The following is a 14,890-nucleotide window of genomic DNA, read 5'->3' as shown; positions in this document are numbered from 1 at the left end:
ACCTAAAGGTGAGAATGGGTCTAAGTCTGGCTTGAGGGTATTTATGGCAGGATATCCTGGTTCAGTACTTTTTACATCATGCCTCAGGCCCAACTACATGGTCCGCTGCTGAAACTGAAATATTTCTTTCAGATCATTTCAAATGTGTTAATGCTTAAACATAAGGTCTGTCTTGGAAGACCTTAGCAGAGACTAAGATTAAGGTGAGTTGCACCTCCATTCTCTCATATGTAAAATGTCAATAATAAAATCTGTGTACTTCACCCTGTTATGTAGTCAAAAACTATCATGTATATAAAATATTATCAGGACCTCTGTTTTCTGCTCTAACATTTGAAGATCTTAAAAGTTGTCAACTCTGTGATCACAATAAGAAAAAAAAATCTCTAAACAAATTGAAAATCAATAATTCCTATTACAAATCACTGCCCTGAACATCAAAGAATTAGGTAAATGCAGAGAATCACAGCTTATGAGAAGCAGAGGCCCCTGAAGCCCATAACGGGTAGAGGGCACTTAAACAGTAAGCAGTGGGCCTGACCTGTGGTGGCACAGCAGGTAAAGCCTCAATCTGGAGTGCAGAGGTCGCCGGTTCAAAACCCTGGGCTTGCCCAGTCAAGGCACATAGCAGAAGCAACAACTAATACTACAGATTGATGCTTCCCCCCCTCCACTTCCTCTAAAATCAAATAAACTCTAAAAATGAAAAATAGATAAACAGTAACTGGTGAGTTGCAGGAGACTGATGTGGACTAAGTTAAGCATTGAAGCCCTGGAGAAGCAGCAACCAGTCTTAGGGGAGCATCCAGACGTTAATGGGTTTTACCTTTAGGAGCCACTTGAGGTTCTCACAGTGAAGAGCAGAAGAAAAGTGTCCTCTTGCTTCTAGCCAGGGGAGGGAAAGGGATCATTCTGAACCCCCCCCCCCCCAGTGCCTTCATTTCTCTGAAACAAAGGCTAGCCCTCAAGGGAAGCTGCTTCAGGAAAGTTTCATCTGACCTAGAGGAAGAGCAATTAGACCACTTGAGCCCCTTCTTGCCTTTCTATCTAGAATGGTGATAAAACTCTCCTGAAGGTCACAGTCCATTGATTCTAGCTCACTGAAAATGGAGATTTAATCATAAAACTCCCCAGCACTTTATGACCATAGTAAAGGTGCACCAGCATAATAAGAGTGGATTACAGCTGAGAGATCTGTAAGATGCACTGTTTAAGGAGATCCCCGGAGAAGCCTAGGACAAAAGAGGAGATGAAAAGGAAGCTAAGGCCTGTGATGCCTACAGATAGAGCAAACATTAGACAGGGCCAGACTCCTCTCAGATAACATAAAACCGCACACTGGGGGCCTATTTATCTCAGTTCCTCTTGTCCAATATATCATGTCTGGCTTTCAACAAAAAATTACAAGGTGCACTTAAAAGGCTTGAAGAAATGCAGTCTGAAGAGATAACACAAGCAGCAGAACCAGAGTCAGATACGGCAGGGAATTTGGAGTTATTAAACCGGGAATTTAAAATATCTATATTTAACATGCCAAGAGTTCTATTAGGAAAAAGTGGACAAATGCAACAACAGATATATAATCTTAGCTGAGAGAGGAAAACTCTAAGAATCAAAAGGAAATGAAAGGAAATGCTAGAACACAAAGAACACCACACCGGAAATGAATGCCTTTCACAGCTGAGACATAATCGGGGAGCTTGAAGATACATCATTAAAACTTTCTAAATTTCAGTGTAAAAACAGAATTTAAAAAAAGATAAAGGGATTAAGCAAAGGAAAAAAAACCTGATAGGCACAGACAGCAGTGTGGGGATTGCAGGAAGGATAGGGGGGTGAGAGGAGGTGGAGGAGGGTGGGGGGCAGACGGTGATGAAGGGAGACGGGGTAATGGACACACAAGGCAGCACATGTACAGATGTTGTATTATAGAATTATACACCTGGAACCGGTGTGATTTTTATTAGCCAATGTCTTCCCAGTAAATTCAATAAAAAATTTAAAAAAGCACAAAGAAATTAAAAGAAAATAAATGGAATATTCAAGAATTATGGAAAAAATACACAAGGTATAATATATAGATAATGGGAGTACCAGGAAAAAAGAAAGGAGGAGAAGAAATATCTGAATAATGGCTGAGAGTTTTAAAAAATTAATGACATACCAAACCACAGTTACCAATAGCTCAGAGAACACCAAACAGGATAAATAATAATAATAAAATCTATATTAAGGCCTATCATATTCAAATTTCAGAGAATGAAAGAAAAAATATTGAAATGAGCTGGAGGAGAATAAAAGACGTCTTACCTCTCAAAGAGCAGTGAGAACTACATCAGATTTCTCTTTGGGAATCATGCAAGCAAGAGAGAATGGAGAGAAATATTTAGTGTTGAAGAAAAATCCACCTTTAGAATTCTGTGTTCAATGGAATTATTTTTTTTTAAGTGAGGAGGGAATAGAGACTTCTCAAACAGACAAAACTGGAGAATTTTTTTTTTTTTTTTTTTTTACCAGTAGAGCTCTATGCTGAGCTTTAAGAAAAACACTATTTATATTAAACTAAAGGAGGAGGAAGAATGGAGAATGTGTGTGGGGGGAGGTTGCATGTAGCAAAGCTGAATTTTTGGAAGGGTAATTAGGGAAGGCCTCACAAGAGAGAGAGACACTTGAGTAGAGGCCTGAGAGAGCTGGGGAGGGGAGGAGGAATGCGACACAGACGCCCCGAGCATATTTGAAGGATAGCAAAGAGGTCCCTGTAGTGGAACTGGGGTGGCGAGGAGGAGCGTGGTAGAAGATTAGCTAGAGAAGTTACAGCCAGTGAGCAGCTTGTGAGGGGCTTGTGAGCCATCAAGAGGACCTTGGCTTTCTCTATGAAGAAAATGGGGAGCAATTGAAGTATTTTGATCACAGGAGATCTATTAGTTATCTATTGCTGTGTAACAAATGATCCCAAAATGCAGTAGTGGCTTAAAGAACATAAATTTTTATTTTCTCTCCCAGTTTCTGAGAGTGAGTAATTCAGGAGCAACTGGGGTAGGGGTTCTCCGAATCTCTCAGAAAGCTGGCTGGGTTTCCAGTCATTGAGGGGAGGATGTGCCTGGGCCTGGCTCCACATCCCAGGTGGCTTACTCACATGGCTGGCAAGTTGGCTGCAGCTGCTGGTAGGAGAGCTCGGTTCTCTTCATATGAACCTCCACAGGGGACTGCTTGCATCTCAGGACCTGGCAAAGCTTTCCCGAGGGTGATAAATTCAAGAAGGTGGAAGTAGCATTATCTTTTACGACCTAGCCTCTGAGGGCACACATTGTCACTTCTGCAATAGTCTATTGCTCACACAGTTCGTCCCTGATTCGGTGTGAGAAGAGATTACATAATGGTGTGGCTACCAGGAGCTGGGATCACTGTGGGCTGTCTTGGACGCTGACTACTAGGGAGAAGAAAGAGAATTGCTGGCGTGCTGTCCTTGTGTGGGTGCAGACAGTTGGAATCTAGGACAACAGCAGAGAGAGGAGCCCTTGTTAGATGCAGGGAGGTCATAGATAGCAACAGGGTATTGGTGCAGTTGCAGGGAGGAAGGTGGGAAGATGTGGTGGGAGCTTGTGCACATTCTCTTCCGATGTGTCTTCCTGCCTCTCTGTGAAACAGAAAACAAGGTCGCAGGCAGTTTCGAAGCTTCATAAATATTTCAAGTTTTTCAGTACCTCTCAAGAATTGCAGAGGTCACTGTCATATTACTAAGGAGGGGGGAAAAGCCCTCTCTCTGATCACTGATGTCTGTAGCCACGTTTCCAACTATGTAAAAAGAAGTGGTCTGAGGTGAGAGAGAATAAAACTGTTACCCGGGGAGAGGCACAGATAAAGGTGGAGGACTGGTCTGGTGATGTTCCGGTCTCTGGGTCGAGTTTTTCCCGAGGCTCAGCTGTATCTCTAGACTTCCAGCAGGTATTAATGAGGAATCTTATGTTACAGAGACCTGTTGCTAACTAGCAAGGGGGAATATGGGGTTTCTTTTCTTATATGGTTAGGAAGAGTATTGAAGAAACTAATATGATAAAAAATAAAAAAGCTGTATTAACCAGGACTCTATTAATGTTGGGAACTGATACTTCAAAACTGCTAGGTTCCTCTTTTTATCCATCTCTCGTCTCTGCTTGTCTCAACTTTTACCTTGGTTACTTGAGCCTCATGCACTTAGGCTTTTTTTAGGGGGCTGAGGAGGAGGGTAGCAGGCTGTCTCAGTCTTTGATCCTTCCTAAACAGTGACCGCAAAGACAAAAGCTCTAGGGAAAGGTCTCTGCCAGGTCTAATGGAAAAGGCACATAACCTGATTGGCGGAGCTCAGGTCTGCTCTCCACCTCTGATCGCATCGCTTTGGTCAAAAGCATATGTTCTCTGATTGGCCAGACCCAGCTCATATGCCGGCATTATATCTGTGGGTAGGTCAGGCACAGCTGTACTCAAAACATGAACATGTTATTAGAAGTGATATTAAAATACATTCTGAGAAGACAACATTACAGCTACCACAGTCCACTATCCCATTGTTGGTTTAATCTTTTCTTAGATTTCATGCCACAAGAAAAGCCATTTTTTGGCCTAAGCCAGTTGACTTATTTTCTCAAATTTGCAATCAAGAGTCCTGATGAATACATATTTCCTTATCTTTTTTCCTCCCTTTAGATGCCTGTTTCTCCAAATGACACTGTTTACTGAATCACCCTAGTTAGATATGAGGAAGTCCTCTTCAGTTTCTCCCCATTCTTCCCTTTCCATATCTAGTAATGTGGGACTTATTCCCAGTTTCTGCCTATCCCTCCTTCTCCATATATAATCACATATCCTATGTCAGTTCTAACTCTGAAATATCTCCCAAACCAGCCTCATTATTCCGTCCCTCCCCTCACAGTCATTGTTCATGCATTCATCATCTTCTGCTTGATTGCCCTCTAGTTTTCTTCCAGTTGTGTCTCTTTGCATTCTATGCTCTACCCGTACTGTGAAAGTAAAATAATAATGTTATTTCTCTGATTAAAACTTTCTCTTGGTTCCTATTGACAAATTCTTGATTATATGTATAGGATCCTTTGTGAACTTCTGCTAAGGATGCCTAACACGTTCTTGGTGTTTAGTTCAGTCCTCACCTGTGTATTTAGTTGGCTGCTGTGTTACCTTTGTCTTATTCCTTTTGAGCATTACTGCTCTGGCTCTAAACTTTAATCTCATAATTGTGTGTCTTTTACTTGCTCTTGGGACTCCTGGATATTCTGACTCCTCCAGCCATTGATATTTCCCTGGTACTCAAACCTGTTATTAATATATGTATGTGGCCCTGGCCGGTGGCTCAGTGAACGGAGCATTGGCCCAGTGTATGGACATCCCAGGTTCAATTCCAGGTCAGGGCACACAGGAGAAGCAATCATCTGCTTCTTCCTCCTCCTACTTTGTTCCCCATTCTCTCCCTCTTCCCCTCCTGCAGCCATTGGCTCAATTAATTTGAGTGTGGTCCTCTCAGCATGGCACTGAGGATGGCTCCATTGGAGCGCATCAGCCTCAGGCACTAAAAATAGCCTGGTATTCAATTATTGGCCTCAGATGGGGGTTGCTTGGTGGATCCAGGCTGGGGCACATGTGGGAGTCTGCCTCACAATCTCCCCAATTGTCACCTAAAATGTGTGTGTGTTTGTGCGCGCGTGCGCACACCCTGGCCAGATAGCTCGATTGGTTAAAACATCATCCCAATGCATGGAGGTTGCTGGTTTGATCCCAGGTCAAGGCACATACAAGAACAGATCTATGTTCCTCTCTCTCTCTCTCTCATTCTTTCTTGCTAAAATCACTAAATAAAAAAAAAAGTATATATATATGTAAATTGCTATGGGGCTTTTAAGAAGCACATATTTCGTTGATTCATCCTGGACCCACTGCATCAGAAATATTTTTTAAAATAACTCCTGGAGGGTGGGGAGGTGGTGGAGGAGGGTAGGAGGATAAATGGTGATGGACGGAGACTTGACTGAGGTGGTGACCACACAGTACAGTGCACAGATGATGTGTTGTAGAATTGTGCGCCTGACACCTGTATAATTTTGTTAACCAATGTCACCCCAATAACTTCAATAGAAAATAAAAATTTCCTGGAGATTCAGAAGCAGCTGGTTTGCAGAAGCAAACACTGCTTCAGTGTTTCTGCTATCGGTAGGTATAAGGAGTCTTCTGATGCCTCTTTTCTGCCCTGCCTGGACTTCTTCCTCTACCTACTCTTAAGACATTTGATTAGTTGACCTGACTTTGAAGTCTTTTCAGGTTTATACCCTAGTCTTCTCTGCACTGGATCCTTGTGCCATCAAACAGGAATCACTATTTCAATCATTTCACTTTCCTATGGTTCAATAGCCCCTTTGTTAATCAATATCTTTTGAATTACTGTCTATATTTGCTTTTCATCTACATTTCAATCTCTAGTTCCAGTCTAAATTATTTTTTCCAATGCTTTGGCTACATCTTCAACCATAAATTCTCCCTCTTATTTAGGAGCCTGAAAGTACTATTGTGAGATGTTCACGAGCACTTTTAAATACCATAAAGGTTCCAGTTAGTGGTGTACTATTGCTGAGGGCAGATGGTGTGCTTCTCCTCCAAACTCCAAAGTCAACAAAATCAAGTTGTTTGAAACTGGCTATGGCGGGAATATCCCCACCACAGAAATTGCCAAATGGTCAGCAAGTACTACTTCTGTTCCCCCTAAGGGACTGGTAAACATTTAACAGCACACCACAGGAGAATCCCAGCTGTGGGAGTCCTTGTGCCAGCCTACAGTACTTGATACAACCACTGTTGGTAAGAAGTTGTAGGGGTTCAGAACGAGTCACCGCAAGATGTGTTTGTGTGGTATGTAGATTATTTTGAGCAAAAGGCAACTGAGACCCTGCAGACTCATGAGAACTTTTACCTCTTCCTTAAAGAATTTAAATTGGATCTTGCTCATAATAAGAGTTATTACTAGGAACAACTCTTTATGGCCTATTTATAGAGCAGGGTAAAATCCTTATTACTGGACATTTTTCTTACTGTCCTGTGAGTGACCCTCCTCCCCTCTGAGGCCCCAGACGTCTTACCTCATCCTTAGCTCAGATGCTATATATACCTCATTCTATCTCTCTGTCCCAGAACCGCTCACAACGGGGTCTCTGACTTTCCCGTGTATGTTGGGTTCCCATACATATGTATGTAATTAAATTTCATTATGGTGTCTTGTTAATCTGTCTCATCTAGATTTAATTATTAGACCAGCAAAAAGAACCTTAAGGGTAAAGGAAAGTTTCTTCCTCCCCCACAAAGTCTATAAAATAGACTAATACCAGCTGAAGGAAAGGTGGACGGAGCCTGGACAGGTGGGTGGTTAGTGGTTTCTTGTAAGCTCCCAACCCTGCTCCAAATCAGTTTCACTCCTATACCGATCCGTCTCAGCTAATGACAGCACTCACTGGGACCTTGCATAAGTCATCCAAGCAATCTGTGCAAGTGACTCATCTATAAAACAGGCATTCTAATGACATCTGTATTGTAGCGTTGTGATAAGGATTAATGCCAGGCACAATAATGGTTTCCTGAAATAGTATATGTTTAAATAATTGCTTAGCCCCAAACTCTTAGAGTCAGCCTTGACTTCATTATTTTCTGTCATAGCCCATGTCCAATCTGTCAGGAAATCCTTTTCCCTCAATTTAAAAAATACATATCTGAATCTGACCTCATCTTACCATGTCTACTGCAGCCATCTAGGATGAAGCCCCGTCCTCTCAGTCTGAGTTCTGATGTCCCATGGAGGGTTTTCCTGCTTTCACCCCTTACCCACTCTGTAGTCTGTTTTTTCTTTTTGAGCGTGCAAGAGAGACACAGACAGACAAGAAGGGAGAGAGATAAGAGGCATCAACTTGTCATTGAGGCACCTTAGTTGTTTATTAATTGCTTTCTCATATGTACCTTGACAAGGGCTCCAGCCAAGCCAGTTACCTCTTGCTCAAGACAGTGACTTTGGGCTTCAAGCCAATGAACTTTGGGCTCAAGCCGGTGATCATGGGGTCCTGTCTTTGATCCCACACTCAAGCTAGTGAACCCGTGCTCAAGCTGGTGAACCTGCACTCAAGCCAGTGACCTTGGGGTTTCAAACTTGGGTCCTTACCATCCCAGGTTGATGCTCTATCCACTGCATCACCCCCAGGTCAGGCTGTAGTCTATTTCTAAAATAACAACCAGGGTGATCCTTTTTTTTATCATTTTTAGGCCACGTTTACTTTTCAGTTGGAAACCCTCCAGTGACACTCCATTTTACTAGGATTAGAACCTAAAGTCTTTACAATTACCTGCAAGGCCTTGGTCCTGCTGTGAGCTCTCCTCTGACATTTTCTCCTGTGATATTACTTCCATCCAGCCTAGCATTTGTAGCCATTCTATAATGGAGTTAGGGTGGAGAGTACTGTAGGATTGTGAAAACAAGAATGGGCAAGAAACCAAGAATGGCCACAGTGAATTCAATGGGTGCAAGCATGGAGGGTAGGCTTTAAGCAATACAGAGAAAAAGATTCAGAATCAGGCAGAGTAGCAGCAGGTCAGAAATTTTGTCCAGAGCAAGTCAAGTAAAAACAAGATCTGTTCCCAGCCACCTGGAAATGGGCCTAGTGTGAAGAAGGCAAGGAAAGAGCCCCAACTAGTACCTGCAGAGAACCTGGCAACCTTGAAGATGCCTGAGTCCTAAGTAGAAATGGGCAGGTGTGGTCTGGCTTTGTTGCAGAGGTCTTCAGTGTTAGCAGGCCTGTGCATGTCTTGATAAAAAGTATTTCCAAACCTGTGGTATGTAGAACAAACTCCATTAACAATATTGACCTGCTTCTCTCCTAGAACAATACTAATGAGAACTTGATGTTTCTTGGGAACAGCTGGAATGGGGCTGGAAGGCGGGCAAGGGTTCATACTGCAAAGAACAAAACTGGGGTGACTAGGACACTTGGGAGAATCAGTTTTGATCTAGTTCGTGGATAGCCTTTCTTTTTCTTCAGAGATGGAGAAGGCATAGACCAAGAACATATATATATATATATATATAGAGAGAGAGTGTCATCTTTAAAATATCATCTTGATAGAGCCAGGATTGTAAACCAAACAAGCAGATAATCAAAAAGCAAACCTTTTGTTTGTTCACTTGAAAACCATTGCACTAAGAAAATAATTCTACAACAAATTCAGGGTGTTGTCTTGTACTCCAGCCTCAACTTCCGCCTCTCCTTTTTTTCTGGTACTGATCTCAGTCTGTTGACCCTGTTCCAGTCAGTACATGTACCTTTTGGCTTTGTTTCTCATCCACAAACTCATCGTTGCCTGCTTATTTCTAAGATCCAATACCTTTATGATTACTTGGCTCTGACTTGTCTCCTCACTACCGGCTCTGCTTCGGTCCTGTGCGTTAGGTACCTGTTGATACAGTTGGCTCTAGTATTGTAATCTGTCCTCCACTGCCCCTTTGTCACCTGCATCTATCCCATCCTGGCTTTTTCAAGAACATTTCTTTGGGCTAACTCAGATTACTCTCAGAGATATACCCACAGAGATAGACTGTGCAGACAGCTCACAACAAGATAGAAAATTCCATCAGCACACTGAGCTACCAAATAAAAATTCCGGAGTACTCACAAGGTCAAAGTTTCATTTTACACAATACAAATTTGTTCCAGCTGACAGTTGGGGACCTGGGGATGAATTATTTCTACTCATATGTAGTTGATGCTGTTGGTTCCCTCCACAGTTTGCCACATAGCCAGTATAGCCTTCTCCCAGCTGCCGAGAGGAAGGCAGCGAGGGCTTAGAAACACAACTTTGTCCAGAAAATTGCCCTTGGCTAATGGGAGCTGCCTCACCTAGAGATACTTGGGAACCTATTCCCCCCACCCCGCCATCAGTGTACCTCGATTATATTTCAAAGCTCATTCTTTGTGTAGGTGGAGTAAGGATGTTTCTTCCCTCTTAATCACCATGCATGGTTCTCTGAAAAAGGCTACAAGCTCATGACTGTGCTGAATGAATGGTAGCAATTAAAATGATTCTTTCTCCCACCTTTAAGTAAAATCGTCCTTGTGACTTGGAGTTTCTTGTCAATTCAAGCATTCAGAACTTTTTCCAAGTCTGATTAGGGAATTATTTCCAGGTGAGAGGTCTGAAACATCTTCGGGGACAAGCTGTCAAACCTGTTATTTCATCGAGGATGCCTTTCCCCGGTAATGACTTGCATCTTTTGAAGTAATAGAACTTCAGACTTATAAAATAGAGGTAGGAGGTAGTATGTTAGTCCCTCTCATCAAATTGCATTGATGTGAGGCTCTAGAGAGAGGTATTAAATTCTGTTTCCATGGCAACTGCTTCACTGCTTAAGGGAAAACAGGATAGCAATTGAAGTCTTTGTTAATCGCATCTCTAAAAATAATCGTTAATGTGTTGAAATCAAGTGAAAGAACTAAGACTCAATAGGTAAAAATTATAACCATGCAGGGTGGGATTGAACAATATTGTGCAAATATTATTGCAACTATAATATGCTTTAAGAATTATTGGAATGGTTGGCGACAAATATATTTTTGAGGAAAATCAATTATTATGTTTGTTCGTTTATTCAGGTGACTGTTGAATAATGATTATATGTCAGCTATGAGGTAGGACCCAACATACAGAGATAAGTCAGACTGTCTTCTAGGCTTTCCAGGGTTTATGGGAGTAATAGGAAAAAAAAATCTATCATAATTATAACAGATGTCTTATTTGTCTACCTGGCACCATTCTAACTGTTTTTTCTCATGTAGCAGCCAGGAGGTTAAGGATTGTATGGGATTGGTATCACATCCAGTTCCAGAGACAATTCAAAATCATTTACTACAGTTATTGTTTCAGCAGTGATCATGTAACCGAGGTGTAAACCTATGTGACGTTCTTTTATCTATAGTGATTTGACTTCTGCACAAAGCTCAGAAAGCTTGTTTAGTGGTTGTCAGATGCTTCCAATTTTGTTCACCCAGACACAAAAGAGGGACCATGTAGAGTCCGTTGTTTCAGGAAGCCCCCTGTGGTCATTTGGAAAGTCAGCCTGAGGATGAAGTGAGCCCTGGACAAGGGCAAAGTCAGGAAAACAACAGAGAAACCTGACTTGATGTGACTGACCTGCACTGAAGCCTACTGCCTCTGGATGTTTCAGTGCCACTAGCCAATAGAATTTATTCTTTTGAAAGCTTGAATTGGGTTTTCAGGATTTTTGTTGCCTGAAAACAATCAAACATACAAACAAATAAACAGAAAAACCATTCAACTAATTGTGAAAGACTGTACCACAGAATAAGTGAAATATTGGAGACGAGTTGAGGGAATTATGAGTGTGCAGAGAAAGAATAAATCAGAGGGAGAGAGAGGAAGTAACTACTAACTACTTGTATCTTGGAGAAAGGAGTGCAGAAAATCCAGAGAAGTTTTCTATATCATGAGGTAGACAATTCAGCTTTGCTGGCAGCATGGCTCCTGATTGTTCAACTCTTTGGGACTGTGGGCTACTAGCAAAATTGGCCACTCTTAACCCAGGCTCTGTGCAGAGATGGGTGTATCGTGGCCCTAAAAAAGCTTCAGCTCAAGTGCCCTTCACTTACACCAGCCCTTTGGGCTGGCGATGACAGTAGCAGCCCCAGTACATTAGCAACTGGTTGATGCTCTAAAGCTGGTGGAGTTTCTGGCCTGAGGGTAGAGTGTGGGTGGGCTATATCTATGATTTCTGTATTTTCCTGCTCTTTAGTTAACAACCTCCAGTGAGTCCCATGGGGTACTCGGACCTTATCTTTGACTCCAATGATAAGGATCTGAACTTCCTCCTGCTCTCATCTCTGCCTTGAACACTAAGAATTAGGCTCCGTGATTATTAGTGTCTCACGTCCTTGTACTTAAGGGTGAAGAAAGCAAGTGAGATATGCCTGAGCTAGACTAGAGGCTGTAGAAAGTGTGTGTGTGTGTGTGTGTGTGTGTGTGTGTGTTAATCATTTTACAATGTATATGTATATAAAATCATTACATTATACTCTTTGAATTATTTTTATTTATTTATTCATTTTAGAGAAGAGAGACAGAGAGAGATAGAGATAGAGATAGACAAAGAGAAGGGGGGAGGAGCAGGAAGCATCAACTCCCATCTGTGCCTTGATCGGGCAAGCCCAGGGTTTTGAACCTGCGACCTGAGTGTTCCAGGTCAAAGCTTGATCCACTGCACCACCACAGGTCAGGCTGTACTCTTTGAATATATACAATTTTATTGTACTTTATTACAATTGGAAAAAAGACACTAAAAAAAAAAGAAAGTGTAAGAATCACAAAATAATAATTGCTAAGGATAAAGGTTAAGGTGAAAGACCAGCATTTTTGCGGTCTTAAAAAAAAAAGCCTGACCGAGCGGTGGCGCAGCGGTTAGAGCGTTGAACTGGGATGCAGAGGACCCAGGTTCAAGACCCCGAGGTTGCCAGCTTGAGTGCCGGCTCATCAGGTTTGAGCAAAGCTCACCAGCTTGGACCTAAGGTCGCTGGCTTGAGCAAGGGGTTACGCAGTCTGCTGTAGTCCCCCGATCAAGGCACATATGAGAAAGCAATCAATGAACAATTAAGGTGTTGCAATGAAAAACTGATGATTGATGCTTCCTATCTCTCTTTGTTCCTGCCTATCTGTCCCTATCTGTCTCTCTCTGTCTCTGTAAAAAAAAAAAAAAAAAAAAAGTATTGGTTGGAGCATTGTCTGCAAGTGCAGAGGTTGCCGGGTCTCTCCCCAATCAGGGCACACACAGGAGCAGCTCTATGTTCCTGTCTCTCTCTTTCTTTCTCTCTCTCTCTCTCTCTCTCTCCCCCTCCCCCTTCCTCTCTCACTGAAATCAATACATTAAATAAAAAAAGAAAGGAATTTTGATTCTGGCTCTGCCTTGTCTGACTGCCTTAAGTCATTTACTTGTGCAGTTCTGAAGCTGCTCCCTGTATAAAAGCGGTTTATCTCTTAGACCTCTTTCAGTTCTAAGACTACAATACAGCTGTACGTCAATTATCCAAGCTTTCCATTGTTTCCTTTAGGTAAAATGCTTGTATCAATCCTTCTTGGGTTTGTAACATTTCTTGAATTCTTGAAAAATTCTTCGCCATTTTTTTTGTTCTTCAAACATTGCTTTTGTCACGTTTTCCTTTCTTTCTGTACCTCAAATTATACTTGTTCTAAACCTTTCATCATGTCTGACAAGTTTTTTATGCTCCTCTCTGTATTTCCCATTCTCTTCATTGTGCTTCAGTTTGGATGTTTTCTTCTGAACCATGTTTCAGGTTACAAATTCTCTTTTCAGCTGGATACTGAAATTCTCTTTTTACCTTATACTTTCTATATACTGGATGCTATAAAGGCTATACTACACTTGGTGAATTTCTTGCCTTCATGATTTCTTTAATCCTTTTTTTTTTTTTACAGTGACTAACTGGTTTTCTAAAATGTCTGAGTCTCATAAGTACAGGTTATGTCCTGGTTAAAGCAGGAGAGCCTCATCAGCAGTTAATAATGTGATGACTAGCCATCTTTCCCCTGCCTTCTAATGTGTGATCTAAACAAAATTTATGCAAGTCAGAGAGAGGGGCAATGTTCTTAAGTCTTACCTTATAGAACTGGGAGAATGCCAGCCAAATTTCTTCTGACACAATGTTTTCAGATGCCTTTGTAGAAGATGACCTCATGGGTCATTTTAGTGAGTAGAGGGCAGTGCTTTGTGCAGGTGGACAGGAAAAGGACTGTGCAGTGGCCAGTGGGGTGTGGCAACCAGGAGAGCCAGTAGTTCCATTGCACAGCACCCACAAGTTGGGTGTGCAGCTGGCGTGCATGTGCAAAGCCAGGAAGTGGCCGGGTGGCATTGGTAGGGGCTTTTCCAGGTGGCTAGGGTCAGCAGCACTCCTGTCTCCTTGATGGCCCTGTGGTTCCTGGATCTCTTCATTTCTTGCCTTTTCTCTTTATATTAGTCATTTATTTCAGTTATTTTTAGCATATTTTATAATTTTCAGTTGGTTTTCAGATTATATATGGTAAACTGTAAAGGTTCTATATTGATATTCTTCTAAAAAGTGTTAAGACAAAAAATAAAAAAATAAAAAGTGTTAAGACTTTTAGTGATTAAGAATGTCTGTACCGGCCAGGTAGTGCAGTTGGTTAGAGTGTCATCTCAATATGTCAAGTTGTTGATTCAGTCCCTGGTCAGGGTTTATACAAGAATCAACCAATGAATGCATAAATAAACAAAACAACATATCACTGTTTCTCTTTTTTTTCCTCTCTCTTTCTTTCTATTTAAAATCAATCAATCAGCCTGACCAGGCAGTGGCTCAGTGGATAGAGCAGGGGTCGGGAACCTATGGCTCGAGAACCAGACGTGGCTCTTTTGATGGCTGCATCTGGCTTGCAGACAAATCTTTAATAAAAAAAATAATAACATTAAAAATATAAAACATCCCCTCCTGCAGCCAAGGCTCCACTGGAGCAAAGTTGGCCCTGGGCACTGAGGATGGCTCTAGTCTATGGCCTCTGCCTCAGGCGCTAAAATGGCACTGGTTGCAACAGAGTGACGCCCCAGATGGGCAGACCATCGCCCCCTGGTGGGCATGCTGGGTGGATCCCGGTCGGGTGCATGTGGGAGTCTATCTGACTGCCTCCCCGTTTCCAACTTCAGAAAAATACAAATATATATATATATATATATAAAACATTCTCATGTATTACAATTCATTCATTTCCTACTGCTCATATTCATGGTTGTGGGAGGCTGGAGCCAATCACAGCTGTCCTCCGGGACAACACC

At 42.0% G+C, this 14,890-nt stretch overlaps 1 protein-coding gene across 1 annotated transcript in view; it reads right to left on the bottom strand.

The window, feature by feature from the left end:
• TMEM144 (transmembrane protein 144) overlaps window positions 1-13,778 on the bottom strand; it is a 60,721-nt gene extending 46,943 nt beyond the window's left edge. The window contains 2 exon segments of the mRNA XM_066252688.1: window positions 3,843-3,986; window positions 13,701-13,778. Coding sequence (XP_066108785.1) covers window positions 3,843-3,986; window positions 13,701-13,778 — 222 coding nt within the window.
• Between the last annotated feature and the right edge of the window lie 1,112 nt (window positions 13,779-14,890).

This window comes from Saccopteryx bilineata, chromosome 1 (genome assembly GCF_036850765.1).
Source record: "Saccopteryx bilineata isolate mSacBil1 chromosome 1, mSacBil1_pri_phased_curated, whole genome shotgun sequence".
NCBI lineage: Eukaryota > Metazoa > Chordata > Mammalia > Chiroptera > Emballonuridae > Saccopteryx > Saccopteryx bilineata.
Note: the sequence above shows the minus strand (reverse complement) of the source record. Positions and strands in the feature narration are given on the sequence as shown.